We start from the raw sequence: 21,955 nt of genomic DNA on the forward strand, positions 1-21,955 counted from the left end.
ATCAGGTTTTAACACATTAAGCGGTATTGCAAATATAATGACTGAAAATAAAACATCACCGACCATTGGCCTCCTTGAACTTGCTTCTTGTCTCATGGACATGGTTCTTTGTTTGTGATGCTGAGTGCTCCCTACAGCTTTTTCAGGTGTTCCAGCTCAGGCAAACGAGGAGCCATCTTGCTGGTGCACTCTGGGAGATTCTTGCTCCATTTCAACAGTTATTTATTTATTTTCAGGACAGTAGCCTACACATGAATGATCATTTCAATCAAACATGATATCATGTAATTGTGCCGGATTTAACTATAAGCAAATTTCCTTCTCTAGTCCCACATTAAACCATAGCAACATGATAAAACAGAGATAATTAACTGCCTAAAAACATTTTTTTCAGAATATCAATTAAATCCAACAAAACCCACATACACCAAAGTCTATAGGCTTATTGTTAATATTGTAACAATACTCACTGGGAGGCTATTCCATCGTGGGCTAGAATTTCTAAAAGTGGTCGATGGACCTCACAGTCAACCCCGTCCTGACCTATATTGTCACCTCCAGTGTCTCTCTTCCTGTGGATAAAATCACACACTGGAGGAGGAGCCAGTCCATGTAGACAAAGCTTAAAAAATGATACTTTTCGAAATAGTATGAACCATGGTTTGAAGGTTTCTTTAAGACCTTGATCGCTCTCTTGAAAAGACAGCCCAGTGGCACAGTAGGAGAGCACAGCTAGCCCAGTGGCACAGCCAGCCCAGTGCCACAGTGGGAGAGCACAGCAACACATTCATCCTTGCTTACCACTGTGACCTTGGAAATGTAATGGGACACAAAGGCACAGTTGGCTTGTTGTCTTTACACAATCTGATTATTGCATGTACAGTACACCAACCACATAATAAAACTAGAAATCTGTGCTCAGTGGAGCGCATATCTTCGCCAGGCCGGATGGCCTACTCAGAGCTACAGTACCCGAGGTCCAAGGAAGCCAAACTTTTTGCATTTGTAACCCCTATGGTTGGAACTCGGAAGGGAAAGCGCTTTTGCAGGCGTGCTCTAGTCTAGAGACCCCTCAATATGCAATTTTAATTGAGTTGATCGCATCCATGATAAGCCATATACCACTGTAATATCCACAACAATATCATGCAGAATTAACACGACCGGGAGGCGGGATGGTTTGGTTGGAGTCTCTATTTTGTGCCAATGTAGCCAATAATCCTCTGAAAGAATCCAAGAATTCTGCATATACAATCCCGTTAGACTATCACACAAGGTGCTCATCTTGTTCTTTTTAATATACTTTTATAAATACATTTGTTTAAGACATGCTTGATTTTGGCTTTTACCCCTTGTGTTTCAACACAAACAAGCAAGCTGTTGGAGTCACAGAAACAATGCAAGTAGAAAAAGAGAGGGGGGAAAAGGAAGGAAACAAAGTGACAGTTTGAACAATATTAATGCTACTATGCCTGTTGTGTGTGTACAGTGTAGGTGATCTGAGTGTGAAATGTTGGCAGTGTAGCATCTGGCATGGCCAAAATTCAACCAAATTGGTTACAGAAACATTAACAAATAGGAGCCTATGCTTTTTTACATTTATGAAAAAATGAATTAGGACCGGAGTAATCTGAAAACATGTCATGCTCCATAGTAGTCTGTACAAAACTTTGTTCAGATCTTAGAATAATGGTTGAAAATGGTTGAAAATAATGGATGAATAAGAATATCAAAAGTCACTGTCACTGTCTATTTAACTATGGTCTTGGTGCAAATATACTGTAGATTTGAGTTCATTTAATTACAATTTAAAGACAGGAATTATTGATCATGATTGATTGATATACAAATTTGAAAGCAGCTTTGCCAATGTTACAATAATCAACTTGAACGGAAATATTCTGCTGTAGAAACCAGTTGTTTAGACAAACATTGCATTTTCCACACATCACATAAGATACATAGATAAAATAAAATATACATACAAAGGATTGAAATTTGTCCAGATTGGCAACTATCTGAGAAAATAACCTCCATCTCCTAATCAACAATCCAAGCTAACCGTGCAATATTGTAAACATACTTGTGGGATCGACTCATTCATGACCATTTGCTTAATGTTACATTGTTTAGCAATGTTTAAATTAGGGCTGGGACTAACTGATTGAGATTGAATTTCAGGCGTACCGATCATACCGGTGAACACAATGGGAGAATCAGACAATTTTGCTTGGCCCAGTGGATGGGTAATTTATATAGAAAAAAACCTCTCATTGATTCACTCGTATACCAAAATCTGTTTTAATTGACCAAAAAGCTTCTCAGGTCGAAGATTTATATGAGAGTGAAATGCAATTAATTTGATTTTTTTTAAATTGAGAACCAGCCCTAGTTTAAATGCTTGATGTCAGACAGTAGTCAGTTATACTTCCCCTTTGCATATCATTTGGCAAAAATATCAAACACTTTTTCAGAAGACAAGCTTTGGGTTAATACGGCATGAGTTTGTTTTTTTATTAAAAGCTTCCATTTTAGGGAGGTCAATTACAGTGTGACCTTTGGATAGTGGGCCCTCTCCAGAAGTACACATAATGAATATGGCCAGGAAGCAGTGACAGGCAGTTATCATGCCCTCCACAGGTTATTCAGTCCCAACCCACATTAAAGCTGCAACACATTTGAATGAAAACAGTATTTTAACCAATCTGTATGGAGTACATTAAGATACAACTAGCAGTCGTTGGAGGTGCTCTCCCCACTCTTCCATTGAAGAATTAAGACCCTGGTGTTGGGTAGGACGCATACTGGCGTAGTATCCCTGCCAGAAGGTCATAATAAGACCCACATCTCCCCTGTCAAAGTGCAGTCTCTTAATTTCTTTAATGAGTGCTAGACGGTGGTTTGGTCTGGTCACCCACACAGGAAAACGGTGTTCGAATCCCAGGTGTTACAGTTGCAATTTACTCTCATTAGGAGAACATTTACGGACTGAAATTTTAATGATGGGGTGCCATGATATTTTTCCAGCCTAAAACATGAACAGGTATTATAAGGAGGAAAGTGTATAGTATTTGTTAAAATGTAGTTTTTATGTTGACAGTGGACACACCCACCAGTTCATTAAGTATGCCTGGTTTGGCATGTTGATAATGGGTAGTGATCCACCTTGTATGATAACGGGGGAGGGGTTAGGGGAGGGGATGAAAATGTGATGACACTATATCAGTTTTTTTCATTGGCACGTTTGACTGTCAAGGTTTCAGCCTCCAGGAAGAAACCCTAAATACAAAGGGAAGACATCATTGCACATAACCACACCAAGGGGTTTAATGAAGTACTGTCACCTCAAACACATGAAAAACTGGAAAAAATACAAAAATCACGGCACTCCATCTTTAACAGACCTTTTAAGTTTGAGCACCCAATACTTCACTGCTGTGAAGACATGTGACAGTGACAAAGATGAAGGAAAAAAAATCACATTATTGATAACAAAAATAAACATCATACTTGAATAAAATAAGTGGCTGCTGCCAGAGACAGAAGCTACAGTGGCAATGAGTGCAACGGTAGTGTAAGAATAAGAGTTTAAGGCAATACTGGTAAGCACCACACCACCACATCTGAACGATATCACGAGCGAGATATCTTGGATTCCAAGGGGTTCATTCAAAGAGGGCAGAGGTGTTTTCATTTGTCCTGCATTTTCTCCAGAATAGGTACAATCATGTCAAATTTAGGCCTCTTGGCTGGGTCTTCGTTCATGCATATCTTCATAAGCTTGCAGATGTGGGGCGAAATCCCAGGAGGGATGGTAGGTCTCAGGCCCTCTAAGGCGATCTAAAAGGAAAAACAAACATATTAGGCGCTGTAAAGAAAACGACTTAATTTAAATTATACATTTGGAAAATACATTTGCAAAAATCAGTCCTCACATTGTTTCTGGATTAAGTGTATTGACGGTTTGTAGTAAAAGCTATATCATATCAAGTCTCAAGTGTGAGTACATGCAACACAGTTTAGTACCCCCGGTGGCAATAGACCTGCTCTACAACATACTTTCATGCCTATCTCCATGTTGGACAGGTCAGCGAAAGGCACTTCTCTTGTGACCAACTCCCAGAGCAGCACAGCAAAGCTCCACATGTCAGATGACCGGCGGTTGATCTCCTCAGGCTTCTTCTGGAGGGCTAGACGAAGAGCAGAACATTTACCCATTTAGGCCCGACGTCGAAATTTAAAAATAATTCTTCTAAATCCTCCAGTTTTCTGAAATAAATATTTTCAGGATTTTTCAGAAATAGCAGACCTACCAAGCTCGTAGGTTGTAGATCTGCTATTTTTCAATAGCTAAATTATAACGATGTTTTAAACACCAAAAGGGTACATACAAAGCAATGTTTTATTTTGTTGTGGTGCAGTTGACACAGGTATAGCATGTATTTAGACAGTAAGATGCTGTCTGATCACTTCAGTAAGTAAGTAAAATAAAGATTACCCGGTTTCATTTGAAGTTATTCAGCTATACGAATTAGTTAAAGAACTTTGTGTAGTGTCCCAAATTCAGGATGCAAAAGAATTCAACAATAAATCACATAATACCTCATCATAGTCATACAAATAGTAAAGTTTTGGTAATACATTTCCGCTTGGCTCTTTGGGTATAAAGGCCTTGATTACATTCTTCAGTTCTCAGGTTAATTAGTGTGGTTGCCCAACAGGGCAACCAGACTCTTGTAATTGTAACACTTTATTCCACTTATTATTATTTTTCTTCCACTAGTCTTTATTTTGACGCACTACCCCTCCCTCAGTTTTGACTGTACGCACTTGAGCCATATGTCAAATTGACCGGAAAAATCGGGAATCGATGGCGTGTACTTTGCTAAGAGAAATGTTGTATAGTTTAATTGATATGAATTTATTAGTGAATTAAATTATCCCATTGACTTCAATGGAAAAATGCAAAAAATCACATTCAAGTATTTTTCCCTCTGAGACTGTAAGCACTATAGTTACAAAACTTGGAGGAATATTTCCTAATTATCACTAAAATTAATTAAAAATATATATTTTTAGGTCGGCCTCATGGTGGCGCTATAACAGCCCACTTTACCTTTTGGCTCATAACTCTTGAACCGTATGTCGTAAAATCAAAATTATTTTTTCCCTGGATTCCTTGGGTCATGACGCATCTCCCCATATAGGCCACGCCCATGTCCGCCATGATGGATTTTCCGCCATTTTGAATTTTGTCCAAAACACACTTTTTGCTTTTCCTCCTACAGATTTTGTCCAAATCTCACAAAAATCTGTACACGTGATCTCTGGACCCATCCGATTAAAACAGAAACGCAGATTTTCGGTAGTGCGTATCGTTCGGCCGTAATCGTCTTCCGAAGTCAGTAGGAGGGGCCTATATCACGAAAAATGCCATAAATCACGAATGGAATGTCCATTCCATCCAAAATTTGAATCACATGTCCGGGGTGGTTCGTTCAACCGAGTTCCAAAAGCAATTCCATTTTCATCCATAGGGGGCGCCGCAAACGCGATAAATGTAACCGTTTGTCGAAAAACCAGAATTTCAGGGGTTAAATCCCCTCCGAATTACTTACACACGATTTAAGGTGTGACTTGAAACTGTAACAGGCTGGCAATATCAGTGGGAGGGGTATATATATGTAAGCCACTGCGGCAACCACACTCTGCAATTTTTTAAAATTGCGACCTCTCCGAGGTTGTCTAGTTTGTCATTATCCTTGCGTTTCAGTGTAGCTCTTTTTAGGATGTATAAATCAACGATGGGATGTCCCAGAATGTTCTTCAATTAAACAAAGAAAACTGAAGAAATTGTTTTTGGAGGCAAGGAAGAATGATTACGATGTATTTTTTCTTACAGGGTTCCGTGGACTATTTCATTATTTTCCTATTGTAGCTGCATGTAGTTACATCAGGTTACCAGCATAACAAAGTATCATTACATAGTATAGCACATTAAGGCCAGGCCAAGCCTGTCCATCATGGTCTGCTCCGTTCTCTAACTCCAACAAATCTCCCCCCCCCCCCCCCCCCCAACTCCTCTGTGTGCCATCTCTTTATACATCTATAACATGCAGTGGGTGTCACCTTTGTCCCTGTGTGTGAGTGTGTGTGTGTGTGTGTCAGGGGAAGCAGCTAAGTCAAAGACCCCCCAACTGTGACAGGCAATTCAATTCAAAGGGCTTTATTGGCACTGTAGTATAATACAATGCATAGAGAAAAACTGTAGCCTCCTACTCTAAAGAATGGCTCTGATCAACCAGTATAGCCCCAGTTGGTCTTCCTGAGTGATAAACCCTCACAATGTGTTGCCTACTGTATAGCAACTTTTAGAGATAACCTGCAGATATCCTTTAGACCTTCAGTTCTAGTCGGTCACTTTGGTGAGACACTGGAGTGAGATCAGGGATAAATACAGAGTTAAAGTTATATGTACAATTATGACTAACCATGTAGTTATGAATATGCTATATGATTCATAATACACCACAATTATAAGTCAGTATTCGGTTTCAATTATTTGATGTTAAAAACTACAACGCAAGCCAGAGAAATGTTGTAGTCATGGGATCAGACCTGAATTTCAACAGCCACATTAAGACAATTAAACTCAACCTGCTATCACCTTCAGAATTCATTAAGGATTAAACGATAGACGACGTGTAAAGACAACGATAGCATTGTCTTTACAAGTCTCCAACTGCAGTTGATTCAGAACGCTGCTGCTCGAGTCCTTAATACCAAGAATGTGCCCCAGTTCATAGACTTGCTCCCTGTCTGTTAAAATTGAACGATCATTGAAAGATCATTAAATAATTATCACACTATTTAATCATTTGTTTCAAAATACTACAGTTGGTTTATAAATAATTTGAAATGAATAAATAAAGCTTTGAATTGCACCAGATATCTGCAACAAATCCCCAAAAACCTCAAGTGTCCGTTATTATTTCTTATAAATAAAAATAATAAATTATTATTTTTTTACTTTATTGGATACTGTAGTATTGTATAATTAATTTGTTTTTCACTGTCTTGATGTCTTACATACATTAATGGTTAATGGAATGTAAAGTTTGAATTGTCCAAATGTGCAATACAAACTTTTCTTGCCTTGTAGATTGCAATGCATACACTTGAAATACGCTGAAGCAGTATAAAGTTCCCTAGATCCTTCTTTTATCTTTGGAGCGTTCACCTCAGTTACTGATTTCATGAGCCAGGCCTACCTTCAGGGGCTACCCATGCAGGAGAGTACATCCTGCCAGGACACTGGAAGGAAAACTTTACATCTGCCATGCTGATCCTAGCAGTCATGTCCTCGTCTATCTGCAGACACATGAACAGAAGAGTCTTTGACATAAACAATGTTACTAAGTTGCTCAGGTGGTGCAGGGTACTACTTTGTACCCGTCCACCACAGCGGAATACCCCCGGAGGAGCCCCTCATCACTGGCATGTGAGCCAGTAGGGTACGATAGCAATGTCAACACAGAAATGTGTGTGGACGGTTAGTTGCCATATTCATCCACCCGGGTCCGATCGCACTTTATTCAGAGAAGATCTACAGCAACTTAATCGTACCATCATTATCATTACACATCATGCTCAGTATTGCCTAATTAAAAAATGTCTTACCATAACACTCTTGCTGTTGAGATAGTGGCGAGGAATCATAGGTTCAAGTGTGTGCAAGAAGGCCTGTCCACAGGCAATGTCCAGGGCAAACTTCACTGCCTGCGTCTGGTCCACCACAAAATCTGATAGCCGAAAGACCAACAACAAATTCACATGTCATTTATTTGCACACATGATCAATAAGTATTTAAATTATTACTACTCAACAAACAGTGATAAGACCATGTAATGACAAACATTAAGTGCTGCACTGTAATGTTCCAGCCTCGATGATGATTTGACTTTGTGAGCAGAGAATTACAGTACTCACTGGTGCCCTCATGCAGCACGTTGTAGAGCGAACCATAAGGCATCCAGTGTGTGATGATGATAGGGTGAGGGGTGGGTGGAGACTGACATGCTCCCAACATGGGCAGCACATTCGGGTGGGAAAATATCCTGGGATGAGCCAAAGAGGGACCGGGACAGGGGAGAGAGGTCGATGAGATAGAAAGAGGCAAACCCACATCTGATTCCACATAAACAGGAGGCTCCCACGTGAAGAGCAAATCCAACATAAAAATGATGAAATAGGCTTAGATCAATGAAATGCACACAGAGAAATGAATGACAGAGACGATAGAGGACAAAGACACCAAAACAGAGTTAAATAGTCAATAATAACCTGAGCTTGGGATACTCCTCATTGAAGTCTCGGCTTTTCCTTGTGGTCCAGTCACGAACTTTTAGCACTTTCACAATTATTTCATTCCCTTGCCAGCGCCCTTGCCACAGCTACGGCAAATAAGTAGTGGACAAGGTTAATTACTAACTAACAAACACAAAACAGCTTTGCATTAATACAAACGCAAATTTGAACCGATTCATCCAGTCAGTAATATCAGAACATCACAATGAAACAAATTAAATGAAGAAAATCTAAATACCTCTCCAGAATGGTTCTCATTTATCTTTGCCACAAGGGAGAGCTGCTTATAGTCAATTCCCGCATGTTTGTTCAAAGTGCCATTGCCTGCAAACACAGGATCCAGACCATATGAGTAATAAATAAAACCCTGGCAAATGCCCCATTCTTTACATGAAATGTAACCTACTACTTATTTAACATATTACTAAACAAGTTCAAATACAGTGGACATTTCAGAAGTCACTTTAGGAACTGCCAGGGGGACTAGCTATTGAGCACATTTTCCATGCATGTGTGCTGCACTCTACCACACATCTAAAAACAACCAGCTAATATACACATACTACTGTATGTGTTTGTGCATTTGTACTTACGGGGTCGAGTTCTAGTGGTGCCTTTCCAGAATGTGTCCTTAAACGGAATCTTGGTCAAGTTCTGTCCCAATTTTTCTGCTTTCTCTGAGAGGAAATTGGATGAAAGTCAAAATACAAATCAAGGGATTAAGCTCTGAAACCTAAACACTGTAGACAGTTTAAAGACGTAATACTAGACAATACGAGTACCTTTGAGAAGTTCTCGGAGGTGAGGTTTTGCCTTGTCCATGGGAGTTTCTCCATATTTGTTACAGATGCTTACCTGGGCTCCATTAGTCACCAGGTCCTAAAGGAGAGACGTTTCAAGACTGTTCAAATGGCCATCATGGTAGTAATCAACAGAAATATGTTCCAGTAATGACCACCAGAGGGTGCACTAACCTCAGCTACCAGATCTTGGCCCCAGAAGCAGGCATAATGCAGTGGTGTATTGCCATGCTCATTGGCAGTATTTGTGTCTGCTTTGCACTGGATAAGCTAAAACACAGAGAAACAATTGTACACAAAACAAGACTGGTCAGATTGTGTTTGGTCTGTATACAGCTATGGAATTATTGCCCCACCAATGATAAGACCGGATGATGACGTTCTTGTTGCCCGTGATAACATATCCACACTGTGCCATGTCTAAAATAAACTGCATAATGACCAGCAGCAATTTATCCACTTAAGCCCTATATACTTAGTTTACCGGAGTCCCTCAGGGGTCTATACTACTTGATGCCCTCATGTTTCCCTCTACACACCAAATATCAAAACAGACCAACAAGCTCACAACAGGTCGCAACTCGTTGTGAGCTTGTAGATCGGCTATCTTTGCAGAATATTCGCCTATTATAACATGCCCAGAACAGTGACAATAGTAGCCTGTCAGAATTTTCATTTTGTTTCACTTCATTGACAATAGGGTTTGTGTGATTAAACAAACAAACTAAAAAAGCAGGCTCAAACCTTACTATTCAGTGAGACAGGAAAGCTAATAGAAGTTTTCTGAAAAAACATTTGTGCTACACCAGTAACAAAATGTCTTAAACGTATCATTAACCCATTTAATAACATTGTATTCCATATTGCAGAGTAAACACCCTATATGTCCCAGGGTTATAAATATTACACAGGTATCTAATGATTTAGACCTCAGTGTCATTGTAACTTTTAATTTTTATAATATTGATAAGATATTGATTAGTTTACAATTAAGTATTCAATGATAAACTGCACTTCAAACAATAGGCATCTGAGCCTACTGTGAGTAGGCCTAACTCAAATGTACTATTTTTACTTACTTTTAAAACACTTTCCGATTAACCTGGGAGATTGTGTAAATGTTACAAAAAGAAAGAAAGAAAAATGGAACTAGATCTCCACCAGGGCAGGTCAGGTTGTGGCCTCCTGGTGGCGCTATAATAGGCCAATGTGAAAAGGGTGCCATTTCTTCTTATGCCGGCCTTGGATGGCATTTGGATGATTTGAGGCATTTTATTCCAAAAATGTGTTTTGCTAAAATCCACCTGTTGGTGGCACTATAACAGGGCAATGTGAAAAGGGTGGGATATATTCTGCAGCCTAGTAGGAAAGTCTGTGAAAGATTTCACGTAAATTGCACAAAACGGGCCAAACCTGCAAACTTTGAAAGCCAATGTTAGCCAATTAGGATGGAATATGAAATATCGGATGAATCAGTCTTGCACACATGACTATAGAGAAGAGATAATGTGTAACAATTTGCGGGATTCTTGGAAAATCCCGCAAATCGGTTGGCATCCAGGGAGTGTGTGCAAAATTTGGTATCGACCGGGGTTAACAGTGCCAGAGATTAGCTCACACACGGACACTCACACACAGACACTCACATACACACACATGGACAGAGTGCAAAACATACTCTCTCCCCATGCCTTCGGCCTGGTGGAGACAAAAATACAATGTTTCATAGAATACTGTAATTGTTCCAGGCTCTATTTTCCATGACAAGTAGTAACCAAGTTTTATAGCCTCTTTGCACAACAGTCATCAAAATATTTAATTTGTACTCTAGCATTGACAACCTCTGCCAGCACTGCCCTCTTTGTGAAATAACTTATTTAGTTATGAGCTACAAGAACAGACAAGACTTGTTGTTCAGTAGACATCAATTCACGTTTCATAAGTTCCGAGGTTTCATAAGAGATACTTAACCCATTTAGACCTGAGGCCGATTCTAAAAGAAATTGCTTCCAATTCAGACAAAAAACCTAGTATAAGGTTTACTCTGCTTACCTTTATGTATTTTAGCGTACTGGACTGGTTAGTATAATATTAAATGAAAGAAATACAGACTTTAGACCAGAGATTTTATTCAATCCATCAGAACGATTTACAGTAGGTGTATCCTTTTCAGTCATTACCGTCGAGAGGTACAAACACTAATAAGATGGATAATATTCCACTTATCATTAAATAGAGCTAAGCTGATGTGAGAACCGTTTGGACTCCTATGAACCTTATAGTCATGCATTCTGATTGGTGATCCTAGATCAGCACACCTCCTCCGCTGGAGGTTGTTACTGTACCTGTGAAGCAGTCTGCACATGCTTTGCGTGTTTGCACGGGTCTCACCTTGCCCACAATGTCACGATGGCCGTGGCTGGAAGCCAGATGCAGAGGCGTGTCATCTCCTCGGTTCATGACGTTAATGCGAGCCCCTCTCATGATGAGCATGTCCACCACACTGGAGCGTCCCTCCCTACAAGCCCAGTGGAGGGGACTGAAGCCATGGTCGTCCCTATAACAACAAGAGAACACAGCACAGGCTAAACAAGAAGCCTAAAACCAAAACAAAGTTACATGCAGTACTTTGCATCTAATGGTGCAGCAAATAACTTATTTTATTTAATTCATGAATGGCCTGAAAGGAAATATCACAGCCTCAACACAAATGGTTATTCTCGTTGAGAACAATAGTACAATAATTATCTTCCTCCAAGGTGCCTTTCTTTTTCAAAAAGGAATTGTAGTAAGCCTTTTACAATTACGAGTAGTACTAGTACAGAATGGCAATGCTCCCAAACGCATAGTCATAAAAGATGCGATAAGCCTTTAAGTCCATCTGGTTTGCATTAACGACTGGCCATAATGTATGTATACACACACTGACAGCCTTAAGGTAAGCCGACAAATAGTTAATGGGCTTTAAAGGAGGAGAAATTACCCTTCATAATCAAGTAAACTTTCACAGTAGGGCAACAAAGCACAGCTGTGTAAAAAAAAAGGAAGGAAGTAGTGGCTTGTGTCAGATTAAGTAATCATTCTCTCCTCTGTAAAAAAAAGTATAAATTAAATAAGGAAGCTGTAGCTGAATCAGGTGTATTGTGGAGGATTGAGCAAGTGTGATGCTGCTGGGCTGGCATGTCATTGTAATTCTGTGCAGCTGTCACGGTCATATCACTGAGATGGTGGCCCACTGGCCCTCAATACCTTTTACAGCATACATTCACAAAGGACCATGAGAGATATGCTACAGTTATAAAAGACCCGAAATCTGAGTAACAGAAAGGGAATCAGGAAAAGGGAGTGAAACAAACTAAGGATGATAGATTATATGCCAACCTTATGGTCCAGAAACGTCCTTCGCCACAGTTACACATGCACACATACATTATACAGTGGTGGAAAGTAATTAACAAAGTACATTTACTTAAGTACAATTTTGAAATATTGTTACTTTTGTATTTCCAATACTTTTACTACACTCGGATCCAAATATTGTACTTGTACTCCACGACATTTATTTGAAAACTTGGTTACTACTAATAAGACAATCTACAAGCTCACAATGCGTTGCGATGCGACACATTGTGATCTTTCAAAAGATTTCTGTACAACTTTATAACCACCGTGTCTCTCCTCTCCGGAGTAATCCTTACGATTTCTTCCTATGCTAAAAAGAAAAAGGAGTCTGTGTTGTAGAACTGGTGATTTAATAAACAAAAAGAATTCAAAGAAACAAATGCGATAAGCCAGCGTTCTAATTCTGTATCAACTGTCTGTAGTAAACAACAAAAATAATATATCTCTTCCTCTGATTAGAGTGACCGCTTCCCTCTACACACCAACTGAAAGTAAACACAAGCAATCCCATAATAGTCCCCATGGGCACGCTGAGCCCGCCAACCCAGTTAAAGGAACAATCCCCCTGTATATACGAGTAAGACGCGCAAACGCGGGAAGCGAACGCAGCTCGTACATATTTGGGTTTTGGACGTTTAGCTGCTTTGGGGACTCCTTATATGGTGCCCCTTTTGTGCCCATATATGGAGCTGAGTGGACCTGGCCCCTTTTGTGCCCATATATGGAGCTGAGTGATTGCTGATGCAACACACTCCATATTTGGATAGCGGGACAGACACACACACAGACAGACAGACAGAGCGACAGACATGATCTGCTAGGTCTCATAGTAAGTGCTCACTGCGTTCGCAAACATAGGGTTACAACTTATGAAATGGGACATTCTGCATAATGAACACTTATTTTGGTACTTTAAGTACATTTTGATGCCAATACTTTTGTATTTTAAAATTTGAATACCAGACTTTTACTTTAGGTAAAAGGAGTATGTCTACGTTTTACTTAAGTAAAACATGAGAGTACTTTTTCCACCTCTGACTGCACATATACTCTCCAGCTGCTCTGGACCATTATGTCATCCTAATGATCCTACATTTCTTTGGCCAATGATTCGTTCCCAATACCCTCCTCTCTGCCTGGCTTTTGTCCCACCCGCCACAATCAGAGCCTCTTCAAATCTTTTTCCAAGAGTATAGCTGGAAATTTCTGGTGATTCGTCCCAGTTTCCACTCACTCCTGAATTTTGATATGCCTCTCCTCCCACACAGGCTTACTATTTGTGCACAGTCCTCTGGCCTCCATATTAATGAAGTCATGTTTTCCTGTAACAGAGAACTGTGGGGGTATTGTGACATGATAAGGAATCTAAACCCTCTGCCGCCGCCACCAATGCACAGCTTGCATTGATGCATGCTCACACACATGCATATCCCCAGCAGTGATCCAGTGAGAACAGCCCCTGAGGCCCACAGAGACCCTCAGTTCTGGGACACACGTTCATCTGTGCATCTGGGTGACCTGCTGCAGCAATGTCGGACTAGCCCTGGAGTGCAATTTCCTCCAGGCAGGAACGTGGGGGTCAATGCCTGTCGACTCATTAGCTCAAGGCGAGAAGAGTGAAGGTCTTTTCTTTGCGTAGTAAATATGCCGAAATACAGACTCCATTATGCACAGTCACACAGACACACACCCTCAAAAATATAAAAGGAAGTTTAACAGAGCGGTTAGTAGTAGCTAATTAGATAGAAGGCAGTGTTGGTCATAGTTTACGAATGGACTTCAGTGCCTGGGTTTTCACCCTCTCCCCCATCAACTGCATGATTTATTTCAGGCACTCAGATTGGTAGACGGATGAGCCATGCAGAGACCTTATCTGCACTGTGTTTGGGCACTGACCATCACTGTCAGGTCACAGGAGAAAATGAGATGAACAGAATCAGATTAATATTAGAGATGTCATCCATACAGAATAACAAAGGAACAAAAAGACCATAAACATAAGATGATATGATGAGTCAAGCGTCCTATTACAGAGTTGCACGAATGTCACACGAGCCTACTCAGTAACGCTTAATTTACCCTGTATACTATGTATGATGGTGTTGCTAGGAATAAAATAGCAGATCTACAAGCTCGAAATCGACAGTGATGCGACGGGCTGTGATTATAGATCAGGTACTTTCTGCAAGAGACAGAGTCGTGCAACAAAGTATAAATCAGGTTTAAGAGACCTTTAACTTTCCAATAAACAAAGCCAAGGCTGCTGGATTACCATCAGCTGGTCAGATAGAGGCTGGAGTGTCCAAACAGACCTGAGTCTGACTTGTCCCTCACAGACATAGGGCCCTATATCTTCCGCACCGCCTTACCCCTTATCCCAAAACATTGTAGCCATATTTTACTATTTTTAAAAACATTTAAAAATAGTTCAACTAGCCGATTTACATCAACACATTGTGAGCTTTTTGAGCCACCCAGCAAAATCATAGTGGAAAATGAAATAAATCTCGAATAGTCAAATCAAGGTGGTACACCTGTGCGAGATCATCTCTTGTGCCACACGTCGCATTTTTCGAGCAGTTTTTAGACATGCAATAAAGTTAAAGGTGACATATGAAAACAAAAAGGTCCAAGAAGTACTGCTTTGTTTCCCCAGTGGTACAGACAGCAGACTAACAAGGAAAACTCTGCCTACTCTGCCTTCAGGTGATTTTTTTACCTAGAGCAGGGTATCAGGGTCTGAAGAGTAGGGCTACTTCCACATTTCCTTCTAGCTTAATTCCAGAAGCTCAACAAAAAGCCATGGACCATGGATAACACACACCTAGCCAACGAAAACACTACAGGAAAGAACCCAAAGGAGTTTCCACTATTAGAACACAACCAAAAAAACAAAACAAGTAGGGTATTATGAGGCAAGGAAGAAGGTTGGGCAATGGTCACAGAGATTCGCTACTTAAACACCATTTCCATTTATCAGGACAATACTGGTGGTTTGTCTGGCATGTGGCATTATTCAATATGATTCACTGCCTTATTGTTGACAAATTGAGCATATCATAGTTTGTTTGGTCATGGACGAAGCCAAATTGTCCAATATTTTCCATTTATTTCAGTAATACAACTTTCAGAGGGGTGTAGTACGCAGTTCAGAATAGTCATTGGTCCGACAAACGACAACCCACCTCAAATCCTAACCTAACCATAACCGCAAGCACGGGAGCAGCGCGTGCATGTCGGACTAATGCTCCGTCGGAATTACATGCAGTCCCCCTTTCGGAGACTTGAATGTGACAGACATAGGTAATCCAACACATTTTACTTCTCGCCAAAGTCACGCCGAAAATAGTCTCTGGACTCAAAAGATATTTATTTATAAACAAGATTCAAATGCATGGGACTCATTTCATTAGCTTTGGACAAAATTCTAATGTACAAGAAAAGAACGACCACTCCTAAAAGATTGCAAGTACACGGAACACAAGTCTACATTTTTATAAATATGTATATAAATGGTCAAAACCGTTATGGTGCTCCCTAAACTAATGTCCCACAGATCTAGTGTTCAGTTAGGTCTCCCTGATGAGGCAGCAGCATTGTAAATCTATAATATAGCCACCCTTTTTCCAAACATTACAATTAACTCTTCTCAACCAGAAGGAAATGCTATGGGGAAATGAGTGGTACTATCTAATACCACTGGGAGACGAATACCGGAAACACTAGAGTCAAACAGGGGAATGTGATATGCTCTACTTATACATTCCTTCAGCTAAAAAGTCCTGACAGTTCACGGTTGTATGCATGCATAGATGCGAATTGTCTACACCGTCACGGCCACGCAAATCCTCATAATTCTTTAGGTCCTGCCCATTACAATAATTTCCTCCCCCTGTTCCCTTGAGGCCTACGAGTATGTGTTTCTGTTATTCCTTGTATGGAGATTTAGCATTCCACTACTACTATTCCACAGCATTGTACTACTACTTTGTCCTGGATTCACATTTGTGTCACACAGACAGAAATAAGTAGGCATGGTTGATAGTCAAAATGGTGGATATTGAGACGTCTAGGCCTAATAAACAGCAAGGCATGGAATAGAAATGTATATCTTGAATCCTACTGTACATGTGACTGCAGGGGAAAATGCTAGAGTTGCTGTGTTTACCCCACTGGGAAAGATATATCAACCAGGAAAAGGAACTTGACATGCAATCAGTTAATGGAAAAGAATTAGGTCTAGATGCGTGGGGCTGCACCCACAACCCATAGCAAAACAGAGCAAAACAATGATCATTTGTGCAAATTATTAGAGTGAAAGGGACATACTAGAAATACTCAAATGATTGTAATTTGAGCATAATTCTCTCCAGGGCAAAGCAAATGACAATTAACTTAACCCACAAGAAAGTATTTTCCACAGGAGAAATTAGCTTGATCCCTGCATACTGTTCACATTAGAGGTTGGAAAATAATGCTTGCTGATCAGAATACTGATTCTAGGTGCTGCTGATAGCTAATGATCAAGTCCACATCGCAATGCACTTTCAGGGTGCAATGTAGACTTTTATTCAGAATACTTGGGAACAATGTGGAATAGCGAAATCCAGGACAAATAACATACAATGAAAAGGTTCCCTTGAAAAAGTAATTTTAATAGTTGCAACCTCATTCTGGCCTCTATTCAAGGATAGAGGCCAGATGAGGACTTCACACTATCAAATGTTATATTCTTAATAATAGCCTTATATAAGTCATATATAGCCTGTCATGTTTTACAGCACTCAGTGCGGATTAGTTTCTGCTACCAAGGATACCTTAGGCATGACTGCATGGGATTATGTCTTCATACAGTAGTTCCTCTCCATCTAAAAGTCTTAACGAAAATAAAACAACGAAATGCAATCTGTGACCGTAAAAATGGGAATGGTTATGAGCAAATTACAGAAAAACAGGGGACCTTTACCAGCATGATTTTGATTCCACTGAAATTCCAAAGTCATTTGTCCATAAGGAAATGGGTTCACATCTCAGGTCAGGATCACATGAGAATAGGGCAGGGTAGCCGGCACCAGAAATATGTTTAAGAATTATAATATTTTGGTCAAAATACCGATTTTTTTCATATTATACAGACAGGTGACAAATTAAAGGAAAAAACTCGACACATATTAGTGGCTTCCAGGTATTATTGATACAGATGTACTGCAGTCAGAATAAAGGCATATATACAGTAAATCTGCTGAGCAGGCCCACCTGACCTTGATTTTGCATCAAGAAAAATGGCAAGAGAAAAGGTTCTAGCTTCCCTCCTTCGAACATAGGCCAATTGAGTTTGTGTAGACGCTCAACAAAGCCGGATGCACCACAGTGGATTCGAACCCACAACCTCTGTGGTGGTGGGCAGGGCACTTTACCACTACGCCACCCGCGTATATCTTTTCTACGTCCGAGCATAGACATGGTAACGCCCCGCCTGCCTCTGATTAGCCTACCGACAGACACTGCCGGCCGCACCAGTTTCCTCCGAGATGTCTGCTGCGCGAGGTTACTCCGTGCCGTGGTGGGAAATAAATAAATAATATGAGTACGACATAAGAGAATGACAGCTTGCACGCGCGACAGTAACTTTAATTTTTGTAGAAGAGGCAAACTAATATTGTTTTGTAACTACCCTTGCATCTCGGAGAACAGGCAAGATGGGCAGTGTCGGTAGGGCAATCAGAGGCAGGCGGGGCGTTATCATGTCTATGCTCGGACGTAGAATAGATACAGTATACGCACGCCACCCGAGTGGCATTTTCATTTTGATCAGTAAATACAGTTGGAACATTGTGATCGAAAGCACACATTCAGTTGGCTGTTCGCTCTCCTTTAGCACTCCACTTCCGGTCACACCTGTCTTTGTTTAGATTCCTAACTCTACACATTGTAACTGGAGTTGGTGACGGATTCTGTTGCGGAGCTCTGAATCTGAATCCGTCTTGAGAGATTACTTCCATGATATCAGTGCACAACTAGGGGTCATGAATGGTTTGAGGAGTATGAAGATTATGTGGATCATATGCTATGGCTTTCGCAGTCACCGGCCTGATCTCTGTTTGGGAGATTTTGGACCGACGTGTTAGAATAAACAACACATACTGTACCACTTCCACAACCGTCATCAAAATACAGAATAAGAGAATATCTTAGGCTGAAATAGTCTTCCATCACTCCAATAGAGTTCCAGAGAATTGTACAATCTATTCCAAGGCACAAGCTGTTCTAGCGGCTCGTGCTGGCCCAACAACTTAAGCCTAATTTATACTTAGGCACACTGATCTACAAGCTCAAAGGACATAGAATGAGCTTGTAAATTGACTATTTTTGGTGCATGACATGGCACGCAAGTCGCAACCAAGTATAATTCATGCATAGCTAAGGCACTTCTTGTTTTTTCCCTTTCATTTGTCACCCTCTGTATATTCCTGGTTTTAGTCTGTTGACTAAGAAATGAGAAGGCTGGACATTATTTATTGAGCTAATATCATGAAAAAGATGTAAAGAAATATGGATAAGGATTTGATCCTTATCCAAGATATGTCTTTACATCTACAGGCTGGGGTAGATATAGCCCCGCAAGCAGAACCCGAATGTAGTAAAGTTTCTGATACTTTGTTTACTTTACCCATTGGGTCCTGCTTCACGCTGGGCTGTCGCCAGTTACGCACAGACAAATACAATGTAAACACGCCATGAGACGGACTTCTGCGCGCTTTTACCATGTTTATTCATGTATTGACTTACGAATGTGCGAACTATAAGTACCTTACATACCATACCGACAAATCTCCTGTGTCGCGGAAGCCGTTAAGTATTTTTAATCCATGATCGATTAAAAATGTCGCTTCTTCCTACCTTGTTTATTGACACCTCATTGTACCGCCTATCTGGCTAGCTAGTGGTGCTACAGCTATGACGGAGCAGATCAAAGGCAGGGACGTAGCCCGCAAAGCCAACCGCACATCGGGAGGCGGTACAATAAACGTAAATAAACAAGAAGAAATCAAAGCGACATTTTTAATCAAACATGGATTAAAAATACTTAACGGCTTCCGCGACACAGGAGATTTTATCAGAGGTATGTAAGGTACTTATAGTTCGCACATCCGTAATCAAACACAATACAAAGCGCGGTAATAGCGAGCCGATCGAAGAAAGGTTGAGTTTTTTATATCCGCGTTCCAACAATCGCATTGGAAAATCTTAGCATGACCAGGGACCCTACGGGTCAGCCCGGTTCGGTTCGGATTGGGCTGACCCAGGGGGTTCCGAGAGGGGCTAGGGTAGATATAGGCTTTGCCTTTGACATAGTTTTCTGCTCTCCAAGGAATAAAGGAATTAACATTATAAATTAGCTGGTCAATTGTTTTCAAAGTGATGTTGACACTTGACTCACCCTTGATTGAGATCATTTTCTGTGTTGTCCAACCATAGACGAACTGCAACAGCATTGCCTTCTCTGCATTGTGTAAATATATCATCCATGGTAACTGGATTACCCTGCCTGTTATGTTGCACTTGCACTTCTGGGGGCAAGTAAGGGGCAGGGTTGGAATGACTGGGAAAAACAAAGGAGGGGCAACCAGAGGAAAATCAAATGTGGCCTGGCAGGCATTCGACCCTCATCTGGGATGATCACCTGGCAGTGGCACACACAGACCTAGAAGAGAAGAAGGAACATTCAAGTTGTATTAGATACAGGCAGCTAACAATCAATGTCCATTGTTTTTTTTCGCATTTTCTTTTACGAACACACAGATAATAATGGCATGGATTTGAGCCCATACCATTAGCCAGTGTACTTTAATAACAAATAATAAAATGGTTTATCTCAACTCATGCTAGAAATATATTTTCACATTAATGGTAACAGCAATGTTATGACAACACAGCCAGGAGGTTAACAATAATCTTGGGAGTGTCTGTGCAGTAGTAAAGTGTTTTTTGTTTTAGTAAAGTCTGGTGACGTGAGGTTGTTTGTAGCATGGACCAGAGCTACACGAGCAATGCTATCTACTGTATACATACATCTACAGCCTACATGTATCGTTCTGGGTGTGTATCATAGACTGTAAAATGTATGCAGCTCAGCTGACTGATCAGAGTTTTGCAATGATGTGATTCAACACTTGGTCAATAATGCTATCACGGTGACTCACAACTCCTGTGCTGTACGATTTCTCTGACTCAAAGTGAGCAATTACGAATTGAACGTTTAGCCCAGAATGGACAATTACCACGACTTGCAGACTATAGTCCCAGTATGTTCCCTCAGCACTACGCTCATTCTGTAGCTCGGGACGCTCATTCTGTAGCTCGGGGCTACAGAATGAGCGTAGTGCTGAGGGAACATATACTGGGGCTACTTGCAGACCAAACTTTACTTGTCATTAACGTGAACCTACTTTTCACAGAAACAAAGACAATATAAGATTAAACATTTCGTATTAGGCCCGTAATATTACATCAGTTCTCATATAATTTATCCAGTTCTTCTACACATCTGATGGAAGCGAAGTGAACAATTCCAACATTGCCCAATAGCTCGTTTATCTTAAGAAATAACACATTTGAAATATATAAATGTATACCCATCTATAAAAAGGCTACCTATGCCCTAATAGTAGAGTGAAACGGTCCATAAAGTGGCTACTTTGGCCCCTGATAGGTTTGCTAACAACAAAAGCTAACTGACCAAATTGTCTTGACGCCTCGGATCTCTAGGACGCTTGATGAGAAACGGAAGCATATAAAACCATCCTTTCGAGGTTTTTAAACAACAAAATAAGAGACAGCACATTCAAAGACAAGACACCTACCGGGTATATTCAAATGTGCGCGGCCATCTAATGAGACAACAAGTTCTTCAATATATATATATATATATATATGTGTATATCCATAAGATTGAATGCAGAATCACAGTCAATTCCGTGCAACGTCCACACCCTCGCCGTACGTGGTGGTAACTATTTGGAACTATACATCCCATAGCGCGGAGGGATGCTCGCGCCATTGGCTATAAAACAGCTATAGTACGAGGGACAAAATAATTCGACAATTTGCCGTTTAAAATTCATCAAATATTTTTAGGAGATGCATTTTATAATTCACTACACAAACAGTCTGTAATCAAAATCTATAGATTACAGACTAAAATAATACAAAATAAAAACATGATGAAAAACACAGTTCCCTAACAACCAACTAGCCAATCAGAGGCTTCAGAGCGCGACCAATCCTACCTTCGAGCTGTGGGATCCATACTATACACAGCATATGTATGTAGCGCCCTCTATCAGACAGCAATAAACTGCACTCCCCCAGGCTACATTTTTAT

The 21,955-nt window shown here is 40.5% G+C and overlaps 1 protein-coding gene across 2 annotated transcripts; it reads right to left on the reverse strand.

Moving 5' to 3' along the window:
* Positions 1–1,288: 1,288 nt before the first annotated feature.
* Positions 1,289–21,575, reverse strand: LOC308320996 (scaffold protein ILK). 2 transcript variants are annotated; one of them, XM_080771760.1, is made up of 13 exons: positions 21,435–21,575; positions 20,012–20,275; positions 11,560–11,725; positions 9,343–9,438; positions 9,151–9,247; positions 8,962–9,045; positions 8,607–8,692; positions 8,345–8,454; positions 7,991–8,118; positions 7,681–7,802; positions 7,272–7,371; positions 4,060–4,190; positions 1,289–3,840 (listed from the first exon to the last, which is right to left on the reverse strand). In XM_080771760.1, exons 2-13 carry the CDS (start codon positions 20,098–20,100, stop codon positions 3,691–3,693), a joined length of 1,359 nt encoding a protein of 452 aa, XP_080627886.1. In that variant the 5' UTR covers positions 20,101–20,275; positions 21,435–21,575; the 3' UTR covers positions 1,289–3,690. The 2 variants fall into 2 exon arrangements, with proteins under 2 accessions (XP_080627886.1, XP_080627887.1); XM_080771761.1 differs by having other exon boundaries at positions 21,431–21,564.
* Between the last annotated feature and the right edge of the window lie 380 nt (positions 21,576–21,955).

This window comes from Protomyctophum bolini (genome assembly GCF_963924005.1).
Source record: "Protomyctophum bolini genome assembly, chromosome: 9".
Taxonomy (NCBI): Eukaryota; Metazoa; Chordata; class Actinopteri; order Myctophiformes; family Myctophidae; genus Protomyctophum; species Protomyctophum bolini.

Bases quoted from the DNA above. Each gene is read 5' to 3' on its own strand.
- LOC308320996 (XM_080771760.1), bottom strand. From the start codon at position 20,100: ATGGATGATATATTTACACAATGCAGAGAAGGCAATGCTGTTGCAGTT. The intron at 9,439-11,559 runs GTGAGACCCGTG...TCTGTGTTTTAG, and splicing joins ATCGTGACATTGTGGGCAAG to CTTATCCAGTGCAAAGCAGA. The intron at 3,841-4,059 runs GTATGTTGTAGA...TTTTCCTTTTAG, and splicing joins ACATGGAGATAGGCATGAAA to ATCGCCTTAGAGGGCCTGAG.